This window comes from Grus americana, chromosome 8 (genome assembly GCF_028858705.1).
Source record: "Grus americana isolate bGruAme1 chromosome 8, bGruAme1.mat, whole genome shotgun sequence".
NCBI classification, from domain to species: domain Eukaryota; kingdom Metazoa; phylum Chordata; class Aves; order Gruiformes; family Gruidae; genus Grus; species Grus americana.
The window spans coordinates 19,952,208-19,979,379 of record NC_072859.1 but is presented as its reverse complement, the minus strand read 5'-3'; the positions used below and the strand labels follow the sequence as shown (position 1 = coordinate 19,979,379).

The 27,172-nt window shown below is 43.7% G+C and overlaps 1 protein-coding gene across 1 annotated transcript in view; it reads right to left on the bottom strand.

Annotated features, from left to right (window-relative positions):
- Nucleotides 1–27,172, bottom strand: part of DDAH1 (dimethylarginine dimethylaminohydrolase 1) — a 65,296-nt gene that overhangs the window by 4,911 nt on the left and 33,213 nt on the right. Inside the window, exons 2-5 of the mRNA XM_054833148.1 lie at nt 15,427–15,526; nt 14,184–14,257; nt 13,466–13,585; nt 59–202 (exon numbers count right to left, since the gene is read on the bottom strand). Of these exons, the coding sequence (XP_054689123.1) occupies nt 59–202; nt 13,466–13,585; nt 14,184–14,257; nt 15,427–15,526 (438 nt within the window). The remainder of the gene's footprint in view (nt 1–58; nt 203–13,465; nt 13,586–14,183; nt 14,258–15,426; nt 15,527–27,172) is intronic.

The window sequence follows — 27,172 nt, the reverse complement described above, 5'->3', positions numbered from 1 at the left end:
AGCAAGGCCCCCCTGGAATGCTGGGGGGTCTCCCAGGGACCCTCAGCATGGCTCTCACCTTCGCACTCTCCGGGTACTCCTCAGGGGCTCGGTGCAGCAGGACATGGCCTTTGCTGGGAATGTTTAAGTAGATGCAGTTTGCTGCGGCATCATCAGGCACCGTCAGCTTGTCATAGCGGTGGTCACTCATCTGTTGCATGGTCTGCCGGGAGACACAAAGCACAGCTATTTAGACTAAACACATTAGCAGCCCCAAACAAATGGGAGAACAGAGCCTTCAAAAATAGCTAACAGTGATCGCCAGGTCAGCCAAGAGCCATTTTCCTACGCAGCAAGTAAGCAGGTCTCTTAATCTCTGCCCTTCAGGGAAGAATCTACCAACCCTAACTGAAACGAGCAGTAGAAAACCTTTGTAAAATGGTTCCCGCAAGCGGCAGGATTAAGCAGGGCACTCAGTACGCATCATCCATGGGGTCTTTTCCTTGAGGAACATGCATTGAGTATGCAAAACTCCAGCTTGCATTGATGGAAACTATAGGTGTTCAGCACCTTCAAAAAAAGCAGCCGTCATTCAATATTTATAAAATAAGCGTGAATTAACACAAACAGGACAGGAACAGTGCCCAGCTTGGATATCAGCCCAATCTTAATTCTTTTCAAGGACCTCCTTTCTGCTTTCCAAGCAGTTACTCTTTCACTAAGCACCTGTGCCGGGGAGCGAGAAGGCACGTCTGCGCTAATCCTCGTTCCCAAGGGGACAGCACAATAACCTCCTCACAACAGTAGAGCTGATGGGTTTCAGAGGTTTGGGTTATAAATATAGGGCTCATACACAAATTTGGATCCTGACTGGAATTTCAGAGAAGACAGAGACCCTCAGCACATGAGAAGCCTGAGATCCCACATTTTGGATCAGGCTCAGCCTTTTAATAAAGATGGGAAAAGCCTGGAGACAACACCCCTGACTCCTCATTGTACTGTTCCAGCTTTACATTGGCTTCACCCTGACAGAGACCAAGAATAATGCAGAAGTGAACAAAGCTCAAAGTCAAAAACTTTGGTCCTGCTGAAAGCCTAAGCAAATGCAAGTGTTTCAGTTTCTCTCCTAGCTCCCTGTTCTCACATGGATTGCAAACAGAAAGAAAAGGCTTTTTTTTTCCAGCTTAAAAATACTCACACTAATATTATCTTAATAAAATGATATTCTCTTAACAAAATTTTTCAACTAAATTTCCTTCTCAGGGAAACCCCACAGATTTACATTGCATAGCAGAGAGCAGACTTTGATCTTAGGCACAGTTTATTGTTAAATTATTTGCAAGGTCATTCATTTGTACCACTTCTCATTCATAAAAAAATACTATATAGAACTGAATTATGACGAGGATCTACAACATATTGGGAAGCAACAAACCAACTCACGCTTGCACACACCTACAGTACATAATTCCTTTATAGGTCTGGATATATTTTCCGTGTTGTAGCCTGAGTCATCCACATCCCGTGGAGAACATGAAACTCACAACGAAGAATGCCATGCATTCTTGAGGAAGCATTATCAGATTGTCATTTCTTGTTTCTTCTGAAGTTATGAAACTCTCCTGAGTTCCCAAGGTCACATCTACCTCCATAAAAGGTTAATGTGTTTTTCTAGGGAAAAATCCTTGCACCTTTACTTCACCGGATATGTTTTTATTACTGTGCTTACCATGGTTTACTTTCCTATTTATAATTTTGCTTCTGTTACATTGCCAAGATTTTATTACGCTTTCCTTGATCTTGCAGACATCTAGCAGCAGGTGACATACTTGCACTCAGTGCAACTCTTCTGCCTGATAAGCAGAGTCAGCAGACTCTTCCTCTACCTGCAGCTTCTCTTTTCTTCCCTACGTAATCTTTGTAAGTCTGGACTAAGGAAATATATTTATTAAATCTGCACTGAAATACACGTATCAGTAGAGGAAAAGTCACCATGCCTGGATTTTGCTCAGCTCCTAAACAGTTGTGCTTTCTCCAGTCCTTGTTGGAAACAGAATCCTGATATTGCAGGTTTTCTGTAGGAACAGCTCATTCATCAGAAATACATTGTGAATCACTGTGAAACATTTCCATATGAAAATACGAATGAATTCTTAAGCAGAAGGGTACGGACACATCCCCCATTCATTTGCTTCTGCAAAATGCTGAAGAGAGAACAGCAGCAAGAAGAAATGAAGAACAAGTGGCAGGGCTCTAGCTGCACAAACCAGCTTTGGGAAGCCTGGGAGATGATGGCAAGGGCATGTTAGGAGGATCGTTTTCAAGATTAAAAAGCACAGAAGTGGTGGCTGAAATAATTCAGAAACAAATGAGAAAAAATGAGGGGGAAAGTGAGATGAAGCAGCATGGGAGTTTGAGTACACAGCTGCCACAGAGGGAATGGGATCTCAGCTAGCTTGAACACTGCAAGAAAGCATTTACTAGTAATTGGAGGTTTGACAATACAAGATGACTCTCTTGGTTCTTAAGATAAGAAGGAAATCATATTTGCAAGCTTTCATCACTGTTACAACTATGCCTGCATTTTGAAATAAAATTTCAAAACCCACTTTCTTGAGAGCATCTAGGCAATAACACCCCAAACCTGCCCCACAGGGAGGCTCTGGATACAGCAGAAACACACCAATACAACACAATCTGGTTATTTTAAAGACACATGGGGTTTTCCATATTTCTATAATGTAAAGTCACTGAGCACATGTGCCTGGCCAGATAGGACTCCAGGGCAGAGAAAGAGATAAAAGCAAGGTCCTTTGATTGTATTGTCTATCAGAAACACCGCAAAAATATGTATTTTGGGGGAAATTTTTGGGAAATGACAAGTTTACAAAGACTATAGTGCTTGTACAATGCATTTGCGGAGGGCTGGCTTTCTGCCCACAAACGTTGTACGACCAGCTACGTTAAGAGCCAGGCATTTCCCGCATGCCTAGTTTTTCTGGGAATTTTCTTCAGCCTGAAGAGGGTAATTTTCATCGCGCATTCTCTCAGCCCTTAGTCATGCTTTCCTTATGTTGAAGTCATTCGCATAGCCTAAAATGCCTTTTCTATAGTTTTTTACAGTGTGTCCTCAGACAACTGAGGTAATGGATAAGCTAAATAATCCTAAATATGAAGCAGCATTATGCATGAAGGAAAAATGCTTATGTGTTTAGGGTCTATTATCACTGACAGAGTTAAGATGACTGCATGCACTTCTAAAACAGGGCAAGCCTAGTTACAGATTTTCCCCCCTCCATGAGGAAGGCCCCCAGCCTGAGCCCTGCTGGCATCTGGGACCTGCTCACATCCAGATTGCTATGGGACAGACGGCAAGCAAACCCACCACACCTGCAATGCGCTTTTGTATCTCCAACACCCCACAAGCAAAACTAAACACATGCTGAATGTCCCTCTTGCTAAGAGGGCAATGAACGCTGCACTAAAAATGCCCGTATCATGTTGACTGAGAAGCAGAAGCTCAGATTTTCAGGTCTCAGTTTTGCTCCTCTAGCCCCCAATATTTAGAAGAAAAACCAAACATAAGCCCAAGTCAAATGTAAATAACCCTTCACCCACAGGATCATTCCCTCACCGGATCTCAGCTACTTTGTCCTAAATCCTTCAAGTCTCAGTATGATGAAAAGAAAACTATTTACTTAAAACTATTTAAGATATTTTTTCCATCACATCTCTTTCCTTCTTTCCAAGCCTATTAAAGTTTGGCCTGTTTTACAATGATGATTAACATTTGCCCTGGACTACAGAGCAAATTGGAAGATTTTAATCCAAGAGATTGACAGTTGTGAGAAAAGATTAAGCTACATCAAGACTTTGCCTGCAACAATGAAAATTAAGTCTTTTGTTGTGCAGGGCAGCTAACATTGATGAGAAGAGTAACTCAGGAATATGCAGTCACATCTTCCCAGGTTGGCTGGGAGTTTGGAGGACAACGTGTTTCTCTTCTGCTTGGAGGAAGGACTACTTGTCTGGGAACACCGGCAGGCTTACGTCCTTACACGCTTCAGGCAAAAGAAGAGGACAGGCACCTGGCCAGTACCTTGCCATCTGGAGGGAGGACAGAGAGAAAGGTCAATTATTGCTTGCTACCTGAAAATACCATCGATTACCAAACCTGCCTTTTTTTAATGCTTGCAGAACCTGGAAGAGCTGCTTTTTTAGTGCTGCATGATGTGAGTCCCCAGCCCCATGTCAGAAGTGCCAATATCTCACTTCTGGATCCTAAGACAGGGATTGGAGGCAACTGAGATTTGATGTGTGGTTCCTAGGAACCTCAACTCATCAGCTGTCATACAGAGTGGTACCACCTACAGCAATGCCCCAGGAGTCTGTCCCGTTGGCTTTTCAACCCGTAGCAAGTTAGCTTCAGAGTTCAGACACATACTGTGTGAGGAAGCATTTATTTTGTTTTTTGAACTTGTGCCTTGCCTTTAGAGCTCCCCTCATTCTTGAACTGGAAGAGACAGTAAACAAATCCCCAGTCGCCTTTTCCACATCATTCCTGATTTTATAGGCATCTATCATCCCATCTTAGATGTCTCTTTTTCAGTTTTTTAATAGTCATAGCTTGCGTAGTCTGTCTCCTTAGGCAAGCTGTTCCAGGTATCTGTCCATCCTTACTGCACTTTTCTGAATCCTTCCAGTTCTACTCTATCTTTTTTTGGAATTAAGGGATCATGCATGCAAAGTGCACACAACAGCCAACATGCAGAGGCACCACAGTTTTAATCAGTAGCATAATGATGTTCTCCATTCGGTTTTCAGCTGAGCTGGCAATTTCAACAAGCCCAGGATCTTATTTCTGTGGTAATGATCAGTCAGAGCACATTATTTCGTACGTGACGTTCACATTGTCATTCTCCCTGTCCCAGCTGCACATCAATTTACACTTATCTACACTGAATTTCATTCCCCTGTCTCTGTCTATAAAGTTCCTTCCTTGCTTCTTCGTATTTGGAGAAACAATCGGCACTAGAGAGAAAAAGCAACAGCCTTAGGGTTCAACACAAGAAAATGCAGGGCAGAGTGGGGCTGGAGAGCTATGCCACAGTGCTACGTGCCAGGGAGCCGGGACTCAGCCTGCCATGCAAACCATGCTACTCAACAGCTTCTCAGAGTTTCCTTGAAATGCTGCAGTGCCAACAGTGACTGTAACCAGTTGGCCAGACTGACCAGAGGGGACAGAAGAGCAGAGCTGGAAAAGCCAGTGATCTTGCTTGAATGTCAACATTAATCAGGAGCGTCAACCCGCCAGGCAGGAGAGGTAACGGCAGAGTAGACTCAGTAGGAAGTGGACAAGGCAGCTGCTTTAAGTAGCATAAAGCACAGTAGAATGATCTAAGGTTTACTGTCAGGTATCAAAAAGTCTGCTAGAGATACAGGATAGGATAGACCAGACCCTATGGATGCAAACGCAAGATCCCACAAGTACAACAGAACAACTGCACTCTGGGTCTATTCTAAACCAGCAATGCCCCAGTCTGCCACGGCCAATATGCCAAATTTCTTCACCCATACACAGCCAGAGGATTACTTTAATTTCTACCTACCACCCATGCTCTCAGCGGCTGGGCTTTGGACTTCTCCTCCCTGCTGCACCCTCTCAGTCATGTTTTCCAGGAGGCAGAGTTCTTTAAGCAACCTCTCCCACCCCACTCCTCGGCTTTTCCTGGCCCAGGACCCCTTTTGCATCACAGCAGATGTGACGGGTATGAGGTGCCATTCACAGGCACACCTGTGCTGCTCTCCCCCTCTGAACCACCCTGTGTCACAGCCATGTCATCACCTGCCTGCCAGCTCTGCCCAAGGACCACTGCAAAGGGAAACCATGACCTGAGGAGGGGAAAAGGAAGCAGCTTATGTTTGTTGTTATCAAGAAGGCGAGAGGACAAACATCCTGTCTTTTGGAACAGGAACCCAGGGACAGAATAGAAACATGAGTCCCCATTTACGCAAGCCAAATGACATCGTCTCAGCCAGCCTCTGACACAACTCCTGTGGCTGACAGCCTCATTGGTGGTGACAAATCGGTATTGAAAGGGACACTTTCTTCACCCTTTAAAAAAAATAAATATAAATTGACTAATCTAACAGTCTCTGTTCTATAAATATATACTTTTGAGTCTGTATCTTCCAAAAGACTAGATTCTCCTGCATATATACAAACTGAACAGCACTGACAGTTAAGCACAGTGTCTTTATTACAACATCTAACTTTTAATTCAAAGAAAAACAAAAGTAGTTGCCTTTTTAAAGTAGCAGGTCATCTGGTACTCAGTTAAGACCTCTGTCCTCTGAGATGCTGTACACCCATAACGCATAAAGTAATGGAAAATCAGGAGCTGAAAGTATGCAATATCTCATAGGATCTGACCTGGAGCAAGCAAATATGAGCTAAAGGAAAGTGCCCAGAATTTTATAAATTGATTAATCTTCCTATCTATAAGGTTGAGAGCAGCAAAGTCTCATTTTTTTAATTTTTGTTTTTAGGGGTAAGTTGTCAATTGTTCTCTGGATTTCACTAACCTTTCTTTGTTGCTGCATTACAGAAAAGTCAGCATTCATCTGCACTTCCTGCTAATTCCTTACCTGATGTCATCCTCTTTGGGTTATTAATATTAGTAATCATTTCCACAGCAACCCATTGTGATATCGTAAATAGAGGATTATGACTTCATGCGGGGAATAGGCAGAGGCACAAATGATGAATTCTTAAGGAAGAAGAGATAACGTCTTCATGCAAACTTGTGCATTACCAGAAAAGACAGACACTGTACAGACAATAGGAAGAGTGGATGTAGATGAGCTGTTTCACACTGCCCAGGGTACAGGCTGCTTTCTAAGAACACCAGACAGATGAAGTTTTCCCTTAGGTGCCTGTTCTGGAGGCGCTTCTGTGGCAGAGCTGGGAACTCCCCAGCTTTTATGCAGGCAAGGGGTTCTCTCATGCAGGGAAACTGTACTTGGCTTTTTAAAGCTGGCACACTGCAGAGACTTCAGTTATACAACAGAACAAGAACAAAAGGCATTTAATCACAGGAATGGGGGCAACTGCCAATGCTAGAACAACTCCTTGCACCCAAGTCTTTAAAAGCACTGTTCTGATCATAGCTTTGGATACAGACCAAGGGCCTAGCTACCCAAAAGAGACTCCTTCCTATTTTACCTTTAAGATGTGGTTTTGATAAGCCTCCCTTGACCTCTGTCAAAACAGCGTACGGCAAAACAGCATTTGCAAGAGTATCCTTCAGGGAATAATTTAGGGGATGAATGAGCAGCTCCACTCCCAATAGAAGATATTGAATGGGAGAGTCAAGAACAAGGCAGAGCAATCATGTCCAACCTTTTATCAAAAGCAGGGGGAAAAAAGGTATTTGCTGAAGTCATGGTATTGCACTACTGTACATATTCTGATATGCTCCTGACCATAATGAAATCCCATCGACTAATGAGGTCAGAGCCCAAGATACCAAGGATGAGCTCAGAAGTGCAGATGTCACCACCGCTCTGGTTCCTGCTGGGGCAGGTCTGTCCCAGGGACACAAGGGCTTACAAGCTCAGCTGCATTACCTGCTCTGCCTTGCACCCCTCCTGGCAATGCCACTCAGCCCTGACATCTGCCACCACAACGCCGCCTCTGTAATTAGCATCCATTCCTCTGAAATGACCAGGTGAAACCCCAGATGTTTCACATGAAACCAGGAAGTACCCCATTATCCCAGATCTTGGAGGGAATACCCCAGATACAGCGGCCACAGGGATTAAGCTCAGGCCACAGGAAAGGCTGAGAGAGCTGAGGGTGTTCAGCCTGGAGAAGAGAAGGCTCTAGGGTGACCTTATTGTGGCCTTTAAATACTTAAAGGGGGGCTTATAAGAAAGATAGGGACAAACTTTTTAGTAGGGCCTGTTGTGATAGGACAAGGGATAATGGCTTTAAACTAAAAGAGGGTAGATTTAGACTAGATATGAAGAAGAAAATTGTTATGATAAGGGTGGTGAAACACTGGAACAGGTTGCCCAGAAAGGAGGTAGATGCCCCATCCCTGGAAACATTCAAGGTCAGGTTGGACGGGGCTCTGAGCAATCTGATCTAGATGAAGATGTCCCTTCTTATTGCAGCAGTGGTTGGACTAGATGACCCTTAAAGGTCCCTTCCAACCCAAATTATTCTATGATTCTATATTGTGGGATGAGTGCTCTCCATGCTGGAGCCCTCAGCCCTAGGCACCATGACAGGTTTCCCACCTTCCAAGTCCTCTGCTCCCCTCTGAGATCCATCAGCAACCACCAGGCACCTGACATTACCCTGGAGCAGCGAGGTCAGCTGGAGGCTTTCTCTACTAGTCCCATGGGGAGACCCTGGGGTTAGTCCTTTGGAGAGTGCCCAACATCAGAGCCTACTGAAAGGACAACCCTCACCTCCCAACGGGTGAGAGAACAACTTCATTAGCAGGCACTTGCTAGAAATACAGCCCATACTGCTTGCAAGGGAATAGTTGAGATTGCCAAAGCTGGGAACAACACGTGTAACCCTCGGATCCTTTGGGATTGCTACAGAGTTATCCAAAGGGTGACAGAGAATGGTTTGACCATAGACAAAGCTGCTTAAACCAAGGACTGTCCACCATCATCTGCCACTGTCCAAGTCTTCACTCATCACAGAAAGCAGAGGGAATTTGTGCTCTGTACCAACCAACAAGAACAGTCAAAGGACAGAAACGTGGCTTTTCAGGATTTAGTATAGAGCGAGAAAGTACAGAAAGGAGTGTGCAACAGATGCTGTGTCACAGTTCCCATTGTCATCTTGTCTGGTGTTCACCTTTGCTACTGGAACCTGAACTGCATTGTGTCCTGGGCCAGTTCCTGCTCATTTGCCGTCCCAGCAAGACCCCAGGGCTGTGTCCCTTGTTGTGGAAAAAGCAGTGCAGAGTGTTTGCCCGCAGTGCTGCCCCATCACCTCCCTATGCAGGGGCCTGCACTGTCACAACCTGAATTCATCTTCGTCCACACTCACAGTGAAGGTCAGCGACTCCAACAGTGTAGGATCAGAACCCAAAGGTGACATGTTTGGAGGAAATCCTGGCTTCACTGAGGAACAGAAAAATAATCCCAGGCTTTACTGGCTCAACAGCCATGGCCAATGTTCAACTATGGAGTTGAACGGAGTGTACGGAATCATGAATGGGTTTAACCATAAAGAAGGAATTAAATGCATGCTGAAAACGGCAGAGGGAAGTTAAAGTTTCAGATGTGATAGCCACTACAGGACCTGGCAGTTTCTGCAGTTAATTTGTCTCTCTCTTTCACCCAGTTTCCTCGAGTGCCACTTTTCAGCTGCAGCTCAAATATTCTATACTTGCCAGAGCCTGAAGAGGATTTCATAGTTAAAATGTCACTTCTGATTTATTATCTGCTTCTAGCATGTGCTCTATAATCCTAAATTCTGTGCACTCATTTCCTAGCTCTACTTGCAGTGCTTTACATTACACACACAGCACTAAACTCATGATCAATTGCACTCTGCCATATGTCAGCACCAGATGCAATTTCTTTTTCTACTCTTGAAGTACTGTAAGGATACATGAGTTGCATCAGTAACAACAATCAAGAAAAAATTTCTTTTTCAAACAAGATTGTTAGTAGGAAGATAAATCCTATTTTAAATATAAAATGTTAGCATAGCATGACATAGCAATTCACTTGTTGCCTAACAAGACACACTACAGAACGAAAACAACTCAACTACCAGAGATGGTTAAAGACTGCTTAATCATCTTGCTTGTATGATTGCAATTCCAGAGCAGACATGAAAAATGGCAACAACAAAGGAGAGGTTTAAAATAACAAGCTATCACAATACAGGAGTGGCATGCTGGGCTGTGCCAGGCAAATGACTCAGTAGAAGCTCAGGGGACCATACTGCCACACAGATTGCAATGGGTAACGAGAGAAGCAGCTGACAGCACTGCTACAGCTCAGTTGATCTGGTGAAATCCAGGGAGCAGCTTTTAATTCTGAACATCAGTGCCTCAGAGATCCTGCTGCAATTGCATTTCCACAAGACTGCGAGAACCTGATTACCAACGGAAATATTTTTCTTCAGAGGCAAGTGAACAAATACAAAGAAATCACTAAGGTCAAAAAGCAAGAATTCAAACGTTAGAGGACGCTAGGTAGAAGCAGCACTGCCAACTCCGCCATTTCTGACACAGACACTTCACCCATTTGTTTTCTCTGAACTCTCTGAAGAGATTTAGACCCCTGGAGGAACAGCTGGAGGTTCCCCAGGATGAGAGTAGAGTTGGATCCCAAACACTGAGCAAGAAACACAGTCTGGGTAACCTCGTACGTAGCTCTGACTGCGACGTGGTTGCCTGACATCACCTGTCAGCTCGCTGGGAGGGTGAGAAGGACACATGCTATGGCACAGAACCACTGCCCCAGGCCGGTGTCCCTAACCTCAGCTGGCAGGGGGCAAGCAAACACAACTGTCACACACATGTAAACATGCTGCTAAATCTCCAGTGCAGAGAAACACATTGAAAACTGACATAGTTGATTTATTTTTTAAAAGATATCCACCAACAATCAAAGACTCCTAGATTACCTTGCTAATTATAATTTTCTTTTAAAAATGTATCTACTTTTTACTGTACCTTGATTAATGCTGGTATTTACCTGACAGCTAGTTACCAGCAACATTTAATCAGCTTATCCAAAAAATATTTTTGGCTACAATAGCTAAATTGATGCACTGCAACACGATTAGCCGAGCTGTGCAAAAGGCTTTAATCAAACTGACAAGTTCTCAGATTAGTCCTGGCTCAAGTTCAAATTGCAGCTCTGAGCAACCAGTATTGTACTTGAATTTTGCTCATGTTTATAAACACTCTATACAAGTGTAGGGCTGTCTGGATATCTGCAAACTTCATCAGGCTGCTGCTCACGATGCATTTCAAGTTTGAGCCTGAATATTTGGGACAGTGCATATTTCACAGGGAAAGATGCAGGGCACTTTCCACCCCAGACTAAATCAACCTCACAGCATCAGGAACATCAGACCTTTACAACCAAAACCATTTGTCATGAGTTTCTCAGGGGAGAAGACCTGGGTGATAAGCTGGGAATGCACTCCCAGAGCTTCACATAGTGATTTCTATTAAGAGAGTAACTTCGACAATGTTTTCAAATGAAGAGCAAACTTAAAGCCACTCCAACCTATGTGGGAAGCCAAGAGACAGTCCTCTTGTTTAAGAGCTCCCCTAAGCTCACGCAGAGTAATTAGGCTGCTATCTTATTCCCTTAATTACAGCCAGGCTGCAAGTTGAAGCCAGCCAAGACTGCACTTTCCTGGCCTCCATAATTCAACCCAAGTCCAGCAGGGGAGATTTGAAATATTGGTTTTATCTTAGCTAGAGACTAAGACACTTTAAATCTTGAACTGTCACAAGATAGAAAAGAAAAAAAACCCCATCAAATCTCTGCTGAGCTCTGGTAGCAAAAATGATGCTGCTGGGAAATGAAAAGTCCTAGGATTATGCCCATGAGGAAAACGTGTAAGATCTGAAAAGCAAGTATGCAATGAAATATCACAGCATGGCAGTAAGGACAAGAAGTCTCTCAGACCTCCATCTTGCAAATACTTAAGGATGTTTTAACATAATAAATATCACTAGCGTACTGAAACCGAGAAGGTGTACAAGACACACAGGATGGGTTCCTAATCTCCTTCAGGGGCCAGGGATATTGATTTCAGAGTTACATACTATTTCTGTTGTAAATGTTCTGCCTGGCACAGATTCAGATCAGTAGCCTTGGGCATCACTAGCAGTGCTGTTCTTTAAAATAATTCATGCTATAGAACCAGGGTAAGAGATACAAGTCAGGTTGCATAAATCGCATTTAAATTGAGAGGATTTCAGAGACCTTTCTTACTAGTTAAGCAGAGCTATCTCCACCCCTCCTCATTTACTACAAGAGACATACAGCCGGCTTCCTCCATGCATTAGTGATCATGTTGCATCAAGGAGGCTTCTGCAAAGCCAAAGAGCAAAGCCTGCAACTTAGATTCTTATTTATTGGCAAAAGAATCAGTATAATCATAAACTGAAAATTTGGAACCTGCTGCCATCACTGAAAAGTAGATTTTGGTCTAACTTTTGAAGGCAAGTCCTGATAAAAACACATAAGACACTCAGCTGTAATGCTTTCAGACATGCTCTGGCTTACCTGTGTCTCAAACCAAACCAGGCAGGATGGTAGGTCCTAATTTGTCAAGAGGGACAAACTCCCTCAAGCTTCACTTCAGTTAAAGTCTCAGTTGCACTTTGCTGTTTTGGTGCCCCAGCTGAAGTTTCTGCTGCAAAGCATTGGTGCCTGAAACTGTGCTACCGTGCAGAAACAGAGATGCTGATCTCTTGGGTGAGCTGTCTCCTTGCCTATGTGCATAATGAGATTCATGGCCTCAGGTGTCTCTGTGCCCACATCTCCAAAAAAAGCTTAATTTGGTAGATTTGCTCTGAACACACCCAGCAGGCAGGAAAGCCACTGAGCCCACTGCAAACCACAGGAGCAATAAACATTTCCCATTGAAGATGATGGTGGTGGTACAGTGCTGATCTGCTACGCAACAGATTACTGGTTCGCAAGTCTGCCAGTGAAGAGAGACCCAGATTCAAGAGCCTTCTTAGCCTGAGGGTTCACACCCACACCTCCTGCTTTAAAGGAAAATGTTCAGAGATTCAAATTATAGGTAAGGCTCCCTCCTTTCTGCTGAAGCCACACTGTTATGAGACTCGCATGGGACCAGAGAGGAAAAAGTGTGACCAGGAAGGAACCTGACTTTGCAGCCAGGTGATGAAGGAGGGATGGGGAGTCCTGGAGTCTGGTCCCTGTGGCTGGAGTTACTTACCAATCATATCCAGAAAGTCTACACTGCATGTAGACACAGGTCTACACTGTGTAGACACTACATGTGTCTACACTGCATGAGTACACAGGTCATCTTCGCAATAGGGATCAGAGCCCTCTTCCTCCTCCTTCATGCCAAAACTTTTACTTTCCCTCTGGCAATTTTAAAAGCCACATTTCCTCATGGCAACATTTGAAGTAAACATCTCCTACTGCTCTGACATCTCTTTCCTCCCTCCTATCATCAAATTATCACCTTTTTAGTCAACAAAGCTGTAAGTAATAACCTGCATAATCCATTTATTTCCTGAAGATCACTAAAGGTAAATTAACATCGCTGTTCTCTTGCCTGATATAAACATTCTTTATGGAGTGCACATACAGGAGATGTACTGACTTCCTCTTTCATTGTTCTATATCCATTTTAAAATTCCAGCATCCTTGAGCAGAGATTAAAAACAAAACAAAAAACACACACGCAATTTTGATGTTTAGAAAATTTTCTCACGTGCTTTACCTTGAGGGCTTTCTGTGCAGCTTCACTTGATCCAATAGCAATCAAGTTTGGTCCAGCCATGCTGCAAAAGCTCTTCAGATGCAAAGAATCATGAACAGGGACAGTGGAGACAGCATAATCCTGTATGGAAGCAAAGAACGGTTGCTATAAATATTTTTAAATTGTCCTAGTTCCATAATTAAATTGAGACATTCCATAATTAATTTTACTCTCTGCAAATTAACAATAGCAACATATCCCAGGGCACAGTGTCAACTGTTTAAGTATGACATACACCTATGGACCAGCTTGTCTTGCCTGGTGTACTAAAGTAAAATCCAGAATGTATTTCAAATATTATTATTGTTGCAACTGTAAAGAAATACATTAAAACACGTAATTAAACAGTACGTATGTAAAACCTCTCCAGGGACCAGCAATAAGAACACGCTGCCGATACATGAGAACATGGAGAACATGAATGTTGATATGCTCGCAAATAACAACAGCCTCCCGCCATCCAAGCTGCTTTTATGCAGCGATCTCACGTTTCAGATCCAACTTCAGCATCTCTTGCTTTACAGGATGCTCAAACCTTTTCAGTAACTTGTACTTTTTTTTTTTAAATAAGTCCTAAATAAAGCACTTGAGTATGACAAATGTCTTGGCCAGTATAATTTTTAAATTTGTTCAGTGGATGACAGCTTGTATTTCCTGTAGCATGAATGAATCTACAAACCTTAAATGTGTCAGCCAAAATTTCTGCACCGCGTTGATTTGTCCTCCTGGAAAGACCCACAAAAAATTCTCTGCCTGGAATGAAAAAATGAAGGGCAAAACAATTACAGCTTTTTTTTGTTTGTTTTAAGCCATCCAAAAAAATCACCACATCAGCTCCTTCGTCAGGACATACACATTTTAAAAACAGGCCAGCTTTAGAGACATTCTGAAGCAATCTTTCATGGGTATCATTTTCTATCTCTCTCTTCTCAAGTTGAATAGTAAAACTGAAAATTCAGCTTAGAAGAATGCAACCTGCAATTGTGAGCTGATAATTTAAAGCAATTATCTTTTTTTCAGAAGACACATTTCACCAGAAGCATAAATAGCTTCCTCTTCTAAAGCTCTGCATTGGTCATTGAGTCAGGAAAGAGAACAGCTGGGCTGGATTAGTACAGCATTGATTGACCATTTCCCCCTCCCTCTGAGATTTCCTCTGGTCTGGAAGGCTGCTCTGCAGCAACTGGCATCCTCCAGAGGAAATCAGCACTGGATCTGCACTGCATTAGAAAGGCCTCCATTCCTGGTCTGCCTCTGAGACCTTTCTTTCCCCTTGGTGAACTAAGGCAAGCAGCCGGTCTGCTGTGATGCTGATCAAAATAAACAGGCTCATTCAGCACAAGCAGGGGAGCAAGCGTGTGCGCAGCCGATGTGAGAAAATGCCTAATGGGTTTAATGACATAAAAACCACAGTCGGTATCTTCATCTTTGAAGTCAACCATGCGTATAAGTTGTCTAGCACATGACATCTGGCAGGCAACTCCACCACTTTCTTAATAAACTAAAAAATGCATTTTTTTTTTGCATTTGATTCACTGAACTAGTGACAATTGTCTGCATCAAGCTTTTACAAGTCCTGAAAATGAGTCTGGTGAACATAGCTGCTGGTAATAAAAAATACGAAACAACTGCAGGCAGTTGACTACTGAAAGCATTTTTCTTAATGGCACTTTACAAGCTAAAATAAAATTTGTATGCACAGTGCTGCTCTTTGTACTGTGTGTACTGCTACTTCATTTATTCAGGCATTAGGCAGGACATTGAGGGTTGCATTGAAAATTCATCTCGGCTATCTCTGTGACATTTAGTAAACAACTGATTTAACAAACTGCACGAATAGCATTTTATTACACAGACGACAGATAACATGCGGTCTTTGAGGCAGTCAGAATACGTAAACAGCAAATTCACTACCACTATACCTGTAAATAAGACGTCTCCTCCATCCAAGGTTGCGTTTTCATCTACCATCTCTACTATATTGAGGTTGAGACTTTCCAGTACTTTCTTCATGGCTTCAACCTGTTTAAAAGAAAGTTGTTTAGAATATATTGTATCATTGAAAAACTTTAAAAAACCTACTAGAAATACATATCGTTAATAAGAATTAAAGTCCTTTAACACACCTTTAGCAACACAGATAGCAGGGTGCTTTGTCTCCCTGCCCATTGCAGTTCCCCAACTCTCTCCAGGGGCCTTGGTGATCTGAAGGGGATGGGGTGTCCAGTGGCAGCGATCAGGCTCTTGCCTTTGCACAGGAACCATGCGGCATGCAGAGGAGACAGATGAGGGGTCCAAAATGCATGTTAAGTCTGATCCTCTGCATGGTACTATCCTCTCTTGCAAATTCTGTCCCTTGGATTTGAGCAGGAAATAGGACCAGCAGGCATGACATTCTCTCCTTCCACACTGCTCAAACACAAGACATGGCTCTGCCAGCCATGGAGATGGCAGCTCTACCCCAGGCCCCTCCTTCAGTCAGGAGTTAAAAAAATATCCCCATTCAGTAAATGTTTGTTTTCTTTATAGTTTTGCAACTTTACTGAGCACGAGTTCTTGCATTTTTGAGCTAATTTGCTACAGAATGACAAGACCTTTCATGTCTATACATTGTGTGCCTGGCTGCTCTCTGCAGAGCGCCACGTACGTGGCTGAGAGCCCGGGGCTGCTGAGCCCATTTCCTGCTGAAAGGAGCTCCTAACAAGAGCAGGGAGAGCAGCTTCAGTAGGTTTCCTCTTTCCCAGTGAGGGCTGCTGAGGATGCCTAGAGTAGAACCCATTTCTACAGAGGCTCACGTCATCGGCCATCCATAAGAGGGGCTAATGCTCACCATGTTGAAGCACCATCATCTTGGCACCTTGTGAGCCAAAAGAAGCACCTACGTGCAACCAACTGCTCACCAAAAACTTATGACTACAGCTTGCAGAATGTCAATATAAATATGAGCACATCCACAGAAACCTGTGAACCTGATGCCACGCAGCAGCATCTTCATCTTTGGTGAAACCTCCTCACCATGGCTAACCATAGGTGCCCAGCAAACATTAAGAAACGTGGAAGATGCAGTGAAGACCTGTTAGCTCTGATTTCTGCATGTCTGTCCTGGTTTTGGCTGGGAAAGAGTTTTCTTCCTAGCAGCTGGTATGGTGCTGTGCTTTGGATTTAGGATGAGAATACTGTTGATAACACACTGATATTTTGGTTCTTGCTAGGCAATGTTTACATCAAGTCAAGGACTTTTCACCTTCTCATACCGCCCTCATATCCAGCAAGGAGGCTGGGGGTGCACAAGAAGCCGGAGGGGACACAGCCAGGACAGCTGACCCAAACTGGCCAAAGGGATACTCCATATCATATGATGCCATGCTCAGTATATAACTTGAGGGAAGCTGGCTGGGGGTTTAGACCACGGCTCAGGAACTATTTAATATAATAAATTCAGCATTTCTAGAAGAAACACAGGAAGCCAAAGCAGGTGACACGGTACTTGTCTTCCGGCACCATATACCAACAGAAGCAACTCTAGCAGCCCTACTTTTGGTCTCTGCCAAACTATACCTGTCACGGTAGAGAAAGGAGATGTGATGGCGATTAGTCCTTCACCCTTGCTGCAGCAGCCTCAGAGCAACAGCAGCACATGCTTTGGCTGTCGTTCCTTCCCAAGAACGGTGCTGGCTTCAGGGAATAAGGGAGAGGGCAGACGTGATCCACCTAAGCCCTGTTTCCTGGCTCATTTTCTGTGACTCAGCTATGTGGCATTTGCGAGTGATCCCATTAACCCCAAAGCCCAAGCCCAAAAGGCAGGAGCAGGTCTCCACGGGCTGCCAGGACAGGTGATGTAGGTCTATAAGGGGTACACTGGGGGCATCACCTTATCCAAGATTGACCTGCTCTCTGTGGGTTCCTCTTTCTCTCTAGTACACTCTCACTCTCCAGCCACTTTGCAGAAAAAGCCTTGGACAAGCAAACTGTTAAAGTAGGTGCCTCAGTTTAAAGTTAAACAGGCCAAAGGGAGGTCTTTGTGCCACCTGGAGAACACCAATGGGTTACACTGCAATGCAGAACTGTACCTGGGAGCTTCCCGAGACCAAGGGACTCGTCCTCCCCACACAAAATCCCATCTAAGGCTTTGGCATGCAGACTGGAGTGAGCCTGCAGCATGCCCTTTACAATTATTAACACTTCTTTTTGCTCCTCTGTCTTTCACTTGATGCTAAAATGACTTCAGGCTAAAACTTGGCACTCCAGAGTCTCCAGGCTTAGTAGTAAGGATTCATCTTTCTTAGTCTTGTTGCTCTATCTCTAGTGATCTTTAAAATTAGGTTTATAAGGAGGACTAGACCCATGTGGTATTTTAAAAATAAATGGGAAACAGCTGAGTTAATATTGGAAAGCTGACTTGTATAACCACAGCAACATTTCGTAACATCCGTGTGCTGATAGCAGAATGGTTTCTTTTGCCTGTGAGGCCCAGTGGTTTTTACTGTGCCGGTGCTACGTGCATAAGAGCCATAAGGCCCCAAAGAAGAAAACAATTGCTTAATATGGAGTAATAGAGTTGCAGCTTTATATAAAAAGGTTCCCAAACGAAGAACACATAGACTGTTTTGTGCCGACATGAAGCAGACAAGCCAACTCATGACTGGGACACCCTGACACATGAGTACACCAGCCACAGGCTATTGGAATAAATAAATACACCCATCAGATGGGGTTATTTAAGGCAGAAGGCCAAACCACAGGAAAAAAACAGGATCACCCAGCCTGTTGTGTGGTCACCTATCTCCAGTTAATCCACCACCTCCAGCAGCTTCCAAAAACCAAAGCACCAAGAAGAGAAAGCCCTTTCAGGAGACATGCTGCTGCTGAGGTTCTCCCTGCAGAAGCTGTCCTCCCTGCAGAAGCTGTCTGGGCTTGCAGAGGAAGCCAGGCCAGCAGCTGACCTCGCCAAGCACCTGCTCCCCGTGCTGCTCCTGTCCTCATCCCTGATACCATGTACCCACCAGTCTGGAGCATCAACAGAGCTGCAGGTGTTACTGTGGCTGAGGACCACCCTACCTGCTTTCTGCAGGTAGAGGCAAAAGCTTCTCTGGACCACAGAAGAACATCTGAATAAAGAGGTACAAAACCTGGGCATGAAAGTGCCTCACATGTTGCAAGGCTGCCTGCAGACCTAATGGGGCCATGAACTGTGCAACAAGCATCATGAGCAAGCTAGGCACGCTGGCTAGAAAATTTGCATCTGTTAAAGTCTGTTGTGACTTAAACTGACTGGTCAGAAGGAGGCAGATTATTGAGGGGAGAAGAAAAGCAACATACCTCTCAGCTCTATCAGCAGGAGGGGTACAAAAGGCCAAAGGTAGATCTACCTGTGAGAAGATGTGCTTGTGACCAGAGCAAACAAGCACCAGTCACCGAGGCAGGTGTAGGCTCCCTCTAGCAGGTGAGAAACCTCCTTTCAACCTGAGCATTGCAACCACGCAAAATGCTTGCACCATCCTGAGAAGCGACTCCAACACAGCAAAGGTGCCACAAAGCTCCCCGGGGAGAGGCAGGCAGGCAGCAGCACTTCACACCCCTGGGCCAGAACAGCCAATTAATAACACTTGCACTAGAGTACCAATTAAGTGAAGTGCCTAGCTAATGAGAATAGTGGAAGGTAAATGCTGACTTTGGATTTGTGATTTGAGCCATGTGTATATGTTTTAATCACCAGCTGCTGATTACCATTTAACCACCAAGCTATGTCAGAGATGCCTTGAATTGTTTATTTAATTTACAGGGGTTGATGCAGCTATAGCATAGACATTAAGGAAAGTTATCAGAACTAAAAGTTGTCCAAAATCATAGAAAACTAGTTTAATTTGCTTTAGTGATTGTTCCAGGCTTTGAGGATATTTATAAGATGCTCAAGATGTTCTTCCCCAACAGTTGAGCTCATTTTAGCTTATGAAACCAAATTTAAATAAATGACTGCCATATAAATAGCTGGATCTTTTTTCAATGATAGGTGTTAATGGATTCAAGTTTACAGTTCAATGTTTTGCAGGGTTTTTAAGCAACGAGCAGAAATTCCTAGAATTTTAATTGGAAAGTGCTGTTCATATGTCTGGTGACATATGCTAGAATATCTTTCAATATCCCTTGCTTGTGTAAAATAGAAGTCTCAAGTTACTGTTTGTTTTCTATGGGCTACACCAGGAACTCCATCTAGTAGAAGCAGAAATGAAAAAAGGAGCACAAACTGAGATGGAGAAGATCAGAGGAAGACTTGACATTATTAAAAAGGCAACTGGAAATAAAGAACTTATAAATACAGGATTCCAGAAAAACAACCAAAAATGAATAGCCCATCTGCTTTTGCATATAGCTGAGTTTCCTGCATAGGGGATAGTGCAGACTCACATTATCCCCACCACATCATCTTTCAAGCCATCCTGCAGCAGTCCTGAGCAGGGTCTCCAACGTAGCATGTCCACAGCACGTGTTTGACACACGACCATCTTGGAAACAGCATGCTGCATCAGTCAGCGTTTGGGTTAGTATGTGGTAGAGTCTGTACAAGTAGCTTGAGTCTGGTTCTCATCATTGCAAAAAGGGCATCGAGAGCTTTGCTCCATCCTTAAACCTTCCTGCATCAAGAAGGATTGTGCCACTTTCCAGCAAGAGCTCCTACCCCACAGAGAAAACAAGATACTATCTCCAGCTAAGGAGGGACAAGTGATTGTTATCCTCAAGTGAAAAGTTAAAAATAGGGATGCAGCAGAGAGGCTTGATTTTACAAAGCCCTCTATCCTCTTCACATTTTATCCTCCCCAAACACCTGATATCTGCTTTTCTAAAGTGTGGAGTCTTAACACATACTGGTGAGATTTTATAATGAATGAAAGACTAATTCACAGAGCTAGCTTTGATGTACGAACAAATAACCACCTCACTTTTTTTTTCCAGGGGAGAATTGAATAAAAGTGGATGGAGAAAGTCCTGTGTGAAGCCACAGTTACCCAGGAGACACCAGTAAAACACACAAAGTATTTGGACATGACCTGATTCCAAGCACATTCACTATGAAGACTTACTGCTTTGCTTTTTTCATAAGAGGCAAGATGAAAAGTCACCTTCCCTCACTTTGTCTCCTTTATTTGAAAACTAAAATCCCAGGTAGTCAGAATTGTAGCAGACAAAGAAAACACTCATCTGTATCCTTTAAGATTTCTGTATCATATTATCTCAGGTCAGCTTAAGGTTTGTAACACAATATTGGGTTTTATTGTACATATACCCATTAGTACATCAGTTGAGTGTTAAAGCTTGTATGCTTTCTGTAGTGATATTTTTTCTAATAAGCACATTCCTGGTGTGAGACGGGATGTGTCTAATCCACAGCAAAGCTGATTGAGAGACAATGGGCTCCAGCCAGCTCAGCTCTGTTTCAAGGAAAGAGGACAATAACTGCATTTGACATTTATAAGAATCTAATTTCCTCGTGCTTTAAAAATGGAGCTCATTACCCTCCGGACTGGTGCCTTCCACCAATTACTGTAACTGATGTGCGGGGATTTTTCCTTCTCTATATTAGTATTTAATGCACTCTAAACAGAGGCCGCTTCCTAAATTATTTACTAGTCTTCTGTGCACTAACCATGTTAAGGGATTTGCATTATTGACAGTAAGAAGGAAATTATCTTTTCAAAAGAGAATGGAAACAGGGAAATGATTTTGCGAGCCACAGGCTCACCCCCACCAAGGGCAGGGCAGCTTTTCCCCTGAGGTGCCAGGGCTGGGCAGCAGGGCCACGGGCAAAGCGCCACCGAGGCTCCCAAATGCCGCAGGGGCACAGCTGGGCCTTGGCAGAAGTTGTGGAGGGTACCAAATCAGGCATCCCCTAACAATGCAATTACCCATCCGCCTTCGCCTCTTGGAGAAAGGGGGAAGATGTCTGCAGACCTGTTTCAAATGAAAGGAGGCAGAGAGACTCGGAGAGTAGAAGACCATCCAATAAGCCAGAGATTAAATGAGGTTTCTAAACTAGCAGAGCTCAGCTCTAAGTGCTAACAGCTCGGTTCTCCAGAAAGCAGCCGCAGCCCTAACAAAAAGGGCTCTCAGCCCAAGACACACTACCGCACTGTCTCCTGAAATTTTACATCCACCACCAATTTCTCCGGCATGGTAAATCACAATTATTGGGTTTCAGTCTCCACTTCATTGTGTTTTAAACTGTCATTCATAGCTGTGCAAAGCAAGTGTCAGACTTAATATATGCAGAAGTTAGACTATATCTCCGAGGTGACTATTTCTGGAGCCATTAACTCTGAATTCACAAAGTGCCACTGTCAATATATAATGCATTTTTCAGCAAGGATCTGAGTGAAGGCTATAAATAGAGATGGACAAATCCAGGGCCAGGAAAGGGTAGACTTCAGTTTTACAAAACCAGATACCAGTGTTAGTCATGATCCAGGTTTCTGCCTGTCTGAATCGACTCTGTTTGGAGATGAAGAAAGTCTCTCTCGACAATAAGCATTGCCCTTCTGGTCTTGCAGAGGCTTCAAAGAAAATAAAGCAACACTGTAATAGTTCTGAGGTTTTTGAGAAGAAAAACCCACTACTGGCTGTTTTCTTGCTTTAAGTAGGTCAGATACACACCCTCATGTATATTGATCTCAGAAATTCGTGGGATGTGAGCTATGGCAGAGTTTCCAACTTCTGCTCCCGGTGTTGATACCAGAAAGGGCCCTAGCTCTTGAGAGGTGAACGGGGAAGCAGTAGAAGAACAAGATGTTCCAGAACTGCTATTTGATGCACATCACGCTGTAAGAGTATATTAAGTGCAAGACAAGTAAGGTCAGCTCTGTTCCACAAACAGCCACTAGCACAGCCTGGTAAAGATGCCCTGTACCTGCCATTCCCACCCCCACCAGTTGACAGACCACATTTTGCTTTGGCAATTGATCCCCCTTTCCACCCACACAGGGCCTTTGTGTCCATCTCACTGCCTCTTTTGGGAGAAGGTGAAGACTGGCAGCAGCCTGGCACTGAAGTAAACCACCAGCTGCTCGGCAGCACGCTCCTGGATGGCGTGGGTGGACACGCTGCTCCCAAGGCACCCGGACAAATTGCATCCAGACCGCTCAGTTCAGAGTGAGCTGAGCATGACTTCAGACTAGGCTGTGCATCATGACACATGGCAGACACTGTTATATTACAACACCCAAAAGCCCCTTTTTGGGAGTTTCAGTTGATCCTACCCTGATGCTCTCTGCCACCACAGAGCACCAGGGCCAGGTCCTCACCCAAATGGTGGAGCAGTTGCACCATAGCATCAGTCAGACTTGTAATGCCTCGGCACCTGTGCCAGAGCACCCACCAGGACACAGTCGGCACCACACTCTGCTGACAGACACAATGGTCCTTCCACCCCACTTAGGCCCGACATGCTGTCCGGTGTGCCCACAGCGCAGATCATCCTCAGCCATTTTTAATCAAACAAGATCCCGGGAGGGCCAAGAAAGAACACTGAGGCACTCCCAAGCCATGTCCTCAAGCAGAAGATAACTTGTTAGTTGGTCCCAATACACAGATCCCACATCAATGCTTTCAAGTTGCAGCTCTGAGACAGTTTCACCCTTACCCAAGACTTGCACCAAGCAGGTGCAGCTTTTGGAATAGTTTGGGTAGTTTATGAACAATGGAGTTCAGAAAGGCCCACGCAGATAATTACTCCATTTGTTACTGCCCATACACTGCTAATTATGTATCCAAACCCACCTAGTCCCCTACTGCTGAAACAGTCACAAACTGCGTGCCTAGAGCTGATGTACCCAGTGCCAACTGTCCATTGCCCCTAGACAGCGACCTGGGCTCGGGGTGAGTATGGTGCTACTGGGGATTGATGGGGAAGGAGAAACATGGGAAGAGCTGGACCAGCAGCAGCACAGAGAGGGACTGGCACGCAGAGGAGCAGCAGAAAGTGACAGGCGGTTCTTGTCCATGCAGGAGGGGAGCTCCAGCTAGGCAGGTCTTGGGAGGTGAAGCAGCAACCTCCTCTTCCAGATACATGCAGTTAAAACCACAATTAATCTGTATGTCCTTAGACCATATTGTGTTTTAATAACTAAGCAGAACTGAAGTGCACAAGAACTCTGCGCAGCTCACCAGCAGTAAGCCACACCTGAGTTTCCCCTTCCTCTCTTCCACCACTTAGTGTCCCTGCATTTTAAAGGCAATTTCCCACAAAACAGGAACCAGCAACCTGCTCATTTGCTACAAAAAGCTGAGCTGAAATTTCAACCCACAGCAAGTCAAAATAATTTTGATCAGGTATAAAAAATTCACAGAAAATAAAGAAAAAAGGATGCTTAAAAAAAATGGCAATTTAAAGTTGCTAGAAGAAAAGGCTCTCTAAGATCCACTAAGCATAAAATCAGGTTAGTGGAAAAGTTTAAGCAGCATGAATGCATTGTTACAGAAAAACAGTGCAGATTTTGCTGGATAAAGACGATGACATGAAATTTAAGTCGTAGGCAGGCATGCTGAGAAAGTAACATTCTAAATACTTTCTGCTTACAATTACAAAATGATCAATTGTTAAGTGTTGGACAGAGAAATATATTCCATTCTGCCTGGACATGCACAGCAGGCCAAGAATGCACCTGGATAAGCCAAGCATTCATTATCTCCCAGACACTCAATATCCCATAATACCCCCAGCGGCTGCCAGCTCCTCGTCCACCCTTGACCACACGCCATGTGCCCCATTTCACAGCTGAAAAGTATTTAAAATTCATGAAGCCTGTTGAAAGCTTGACTGTCACATTCTGCTCATTCCACAGGGTATGGGAAAACCTCGCAGAAGGGACATTTCAACCAGGGCTATTATGGCTCTTGAATAACCAATATTCCATTTAATTGCTAATAAACCCACTTGAAGATAAGTTGATCACAATCAAACCATACAGTAGCATTCCTTTCCTTTAACACCAAGTTGTCAGGTTTCACTCTGTACTGTACTACTGTTTCTGTGCCATTTGTTCGTGCCTTGACACTGAGCATTCAAGATACTCACTTTGTCTCCAGTAATCTAAATGCCCTATTCTAAAGAGGCTGAAAGATCTTTGGCAAGGATAACACTCCACTTATTTTAAGGTAGGGAGCTCTCTTTTCAAAGGAAGATCTATGCTAAGGAAATGAAAAATAGTTATACCTCAACTGGGGTATTTGGGATTTTGTAACTTCTTGAACAGGGTGCTCAATTTCAACGTAGTGCTAAACAGTACAAGCACCTCCCAGCTTCTCCAGCACCTAATGAAGCTTGGTCTGGTCTGAATTTCCATTTGTTTGCAGTTCAGCAACTCATTTCTTCCTCCCTCCACCAAATCTTAGTTTTATCAATCAAAATAAATATAAAAAACTTCTGAAAAACACTGCAAGTGTTTTACATTGAAGTGGATTTTGTTAGATTCCTCACAGTGAATTGTCAAGCTGCTGGCACACCTGCTGTTGCCTTCTGATCTTGCTGTATGCACATGCCATTGTGCCAGGAGGACTCCAAATTTTGTAGTTTCTAACACTGAAGAGCATATCAGTCTCCTTCTCAGAAGTGGATTTAGAAGCTTTACTTTTATATTAACTAACTTGATGCTGTTGAAAAGCAGCTCCATCCCAGCAGGGAACCAGCATCACCACCCAGCTCTGAACTCTTCCCATCGCCTCTCCGAGGCACATGGGAACCAACCTGCAGGTTTCAGCTGCACAAGTGGCTGAGATTATCATCTGGAAGATGTAGTCCCATCTAGGCTGTCTGGTGAGGAGCCACAGACAAGACCACCAGGTCCCCATTGCCCCATGCTGAGGATAGGCAGGGAAGAGAAGCCATTGGTCCCACAGAGCCAGCCAAGCTCAAGGAACAGTCACCATCGTCACAGGCAAAGAGAATATTTGTCTTCAAATTGAATTCACTCAATAACAGGCCTGAGAACATCCGGTTGCTCCTGTGTTAGTTTATAACAAGGCCCCACGGGCAGAGGTTATATTAACCCAGCATTTTTTTCCCCTCTAATAATAGGTTTCAGTCATGCTTTCAGAGAAGTTGACTTGTCTGTCTTATTTTAGCTATGCTAACACATCCTGCAAGAATACCCTGAAGTGTCTAGACATATATAACAACAATAATGGCAGAAAATGTAAAGTTTGACTGACCATTTTCCATCTCCCAACTAGTTCTAGCACGGTTTCCACTACCAGGTAAGAAAAGTGTCATCCCAGTGGGATTACACAAGTTTGCTGGTATACATGAGATGTGATTAAATCCTTGAAGAGACACCAACAGTTTTAAGTAGTCAAAAATACATCTCAATAAAAATAAGCAATCTGGGAGTCATCTATTGAAAAAATTGGCCATCACAGTGCTAGGTGGGACATTTCAACCTGAAAATAACCTTTAGCAGTTTAATACTATAAGTTTTAATAAATTCTTAAGCTTTAAAGAAAAATATGCAGTAAGCATAAGCAATTATCCATCTCTGGCCACTGTTCCTTGAACTCAAACTGACAAAGGCAAAGACAGAGCCAGCTTTGTAAGTCCTGCTTCTGCACCAACTGCCCATTTGAGGCTTATGGTCATAAGGAGGAAAGAAGAATAAAGCAGCAAGCACTGAAACATGAAAAGCACGTGAAAGACATAGCAGTTGGTGCTGTCTCTATTACCACATACTTTTAAGAAGTAGAAACTTTTGTATATGCAGTGCCCTGCCTTTCCTTGCACTGTTGCTTTGACCACCTGCAAGCATCATCAACACAACTCCACACAGATTTGCCAGGAGAGCATTTAGTTGTAGGTGGGAATTAGAGGAGGATGAAACCTGAACACAGGACCTGGGCTCTAGGCAGGTGGCAGAGGATGAAACCCTGGCCCAAGATGTCCCTTTACACAATTTATTTTTATTTTCTTTACACATTTATTTTATACAATAATTGCAGAAATGCAAATGGCAGGATGCCTGTAAGGAAAGCACTTTAAGAGCACCAACAGGTGCAATGTGGTTCATTGTTTTACTCCTTTCCCTGCCAAACAAGCTGCTACACACTTTTACATATCTCAAGACCATATTCTTTTAATAGAGCTAAATGTGTTCAACTAAAAAGCACAGTGAGATTGGGGGTGGTGGCGTTACATTTTCAAAAGAAATAAATTCCCTTCACATGCCCTCAACTCTGTTACTACTGCATTTTGCTACTTCTTCCACTCATACATGCATAAAATACCAGCAGATGTAAACAAAGGGAAACCAAAGGGAAACTTGTAATGCACAGGGACAGGGGGAAAATGAAGAAAAGCAAAATAACAGCTAAGTAAAAAGTAACTGTTCAAAGAGTCCAATTAATTAAAGCCCTTCTAGTAGAAAGACACATTAGATGTGAGACTCCTAACCCAATCGTTAGCAAGATGTGCTTTTGCAGACTGAGCCACCTCCGCTCACTCACCTATCCCACTCATGGGGCACTTTGCCAGAGATGCAGCCTCTTCGGTATCTTACTACTTTGTCTTGCAGTTACTTTAGGAAGGGAAATATCTCTCTGCAGGCTTCTAAATGCACCTTCGAAATTCAGGTTTCACTTAAGGTATTATTGAATAAGAGCTACTCTGAAGGAGGAGTGAATCCAGTAAGA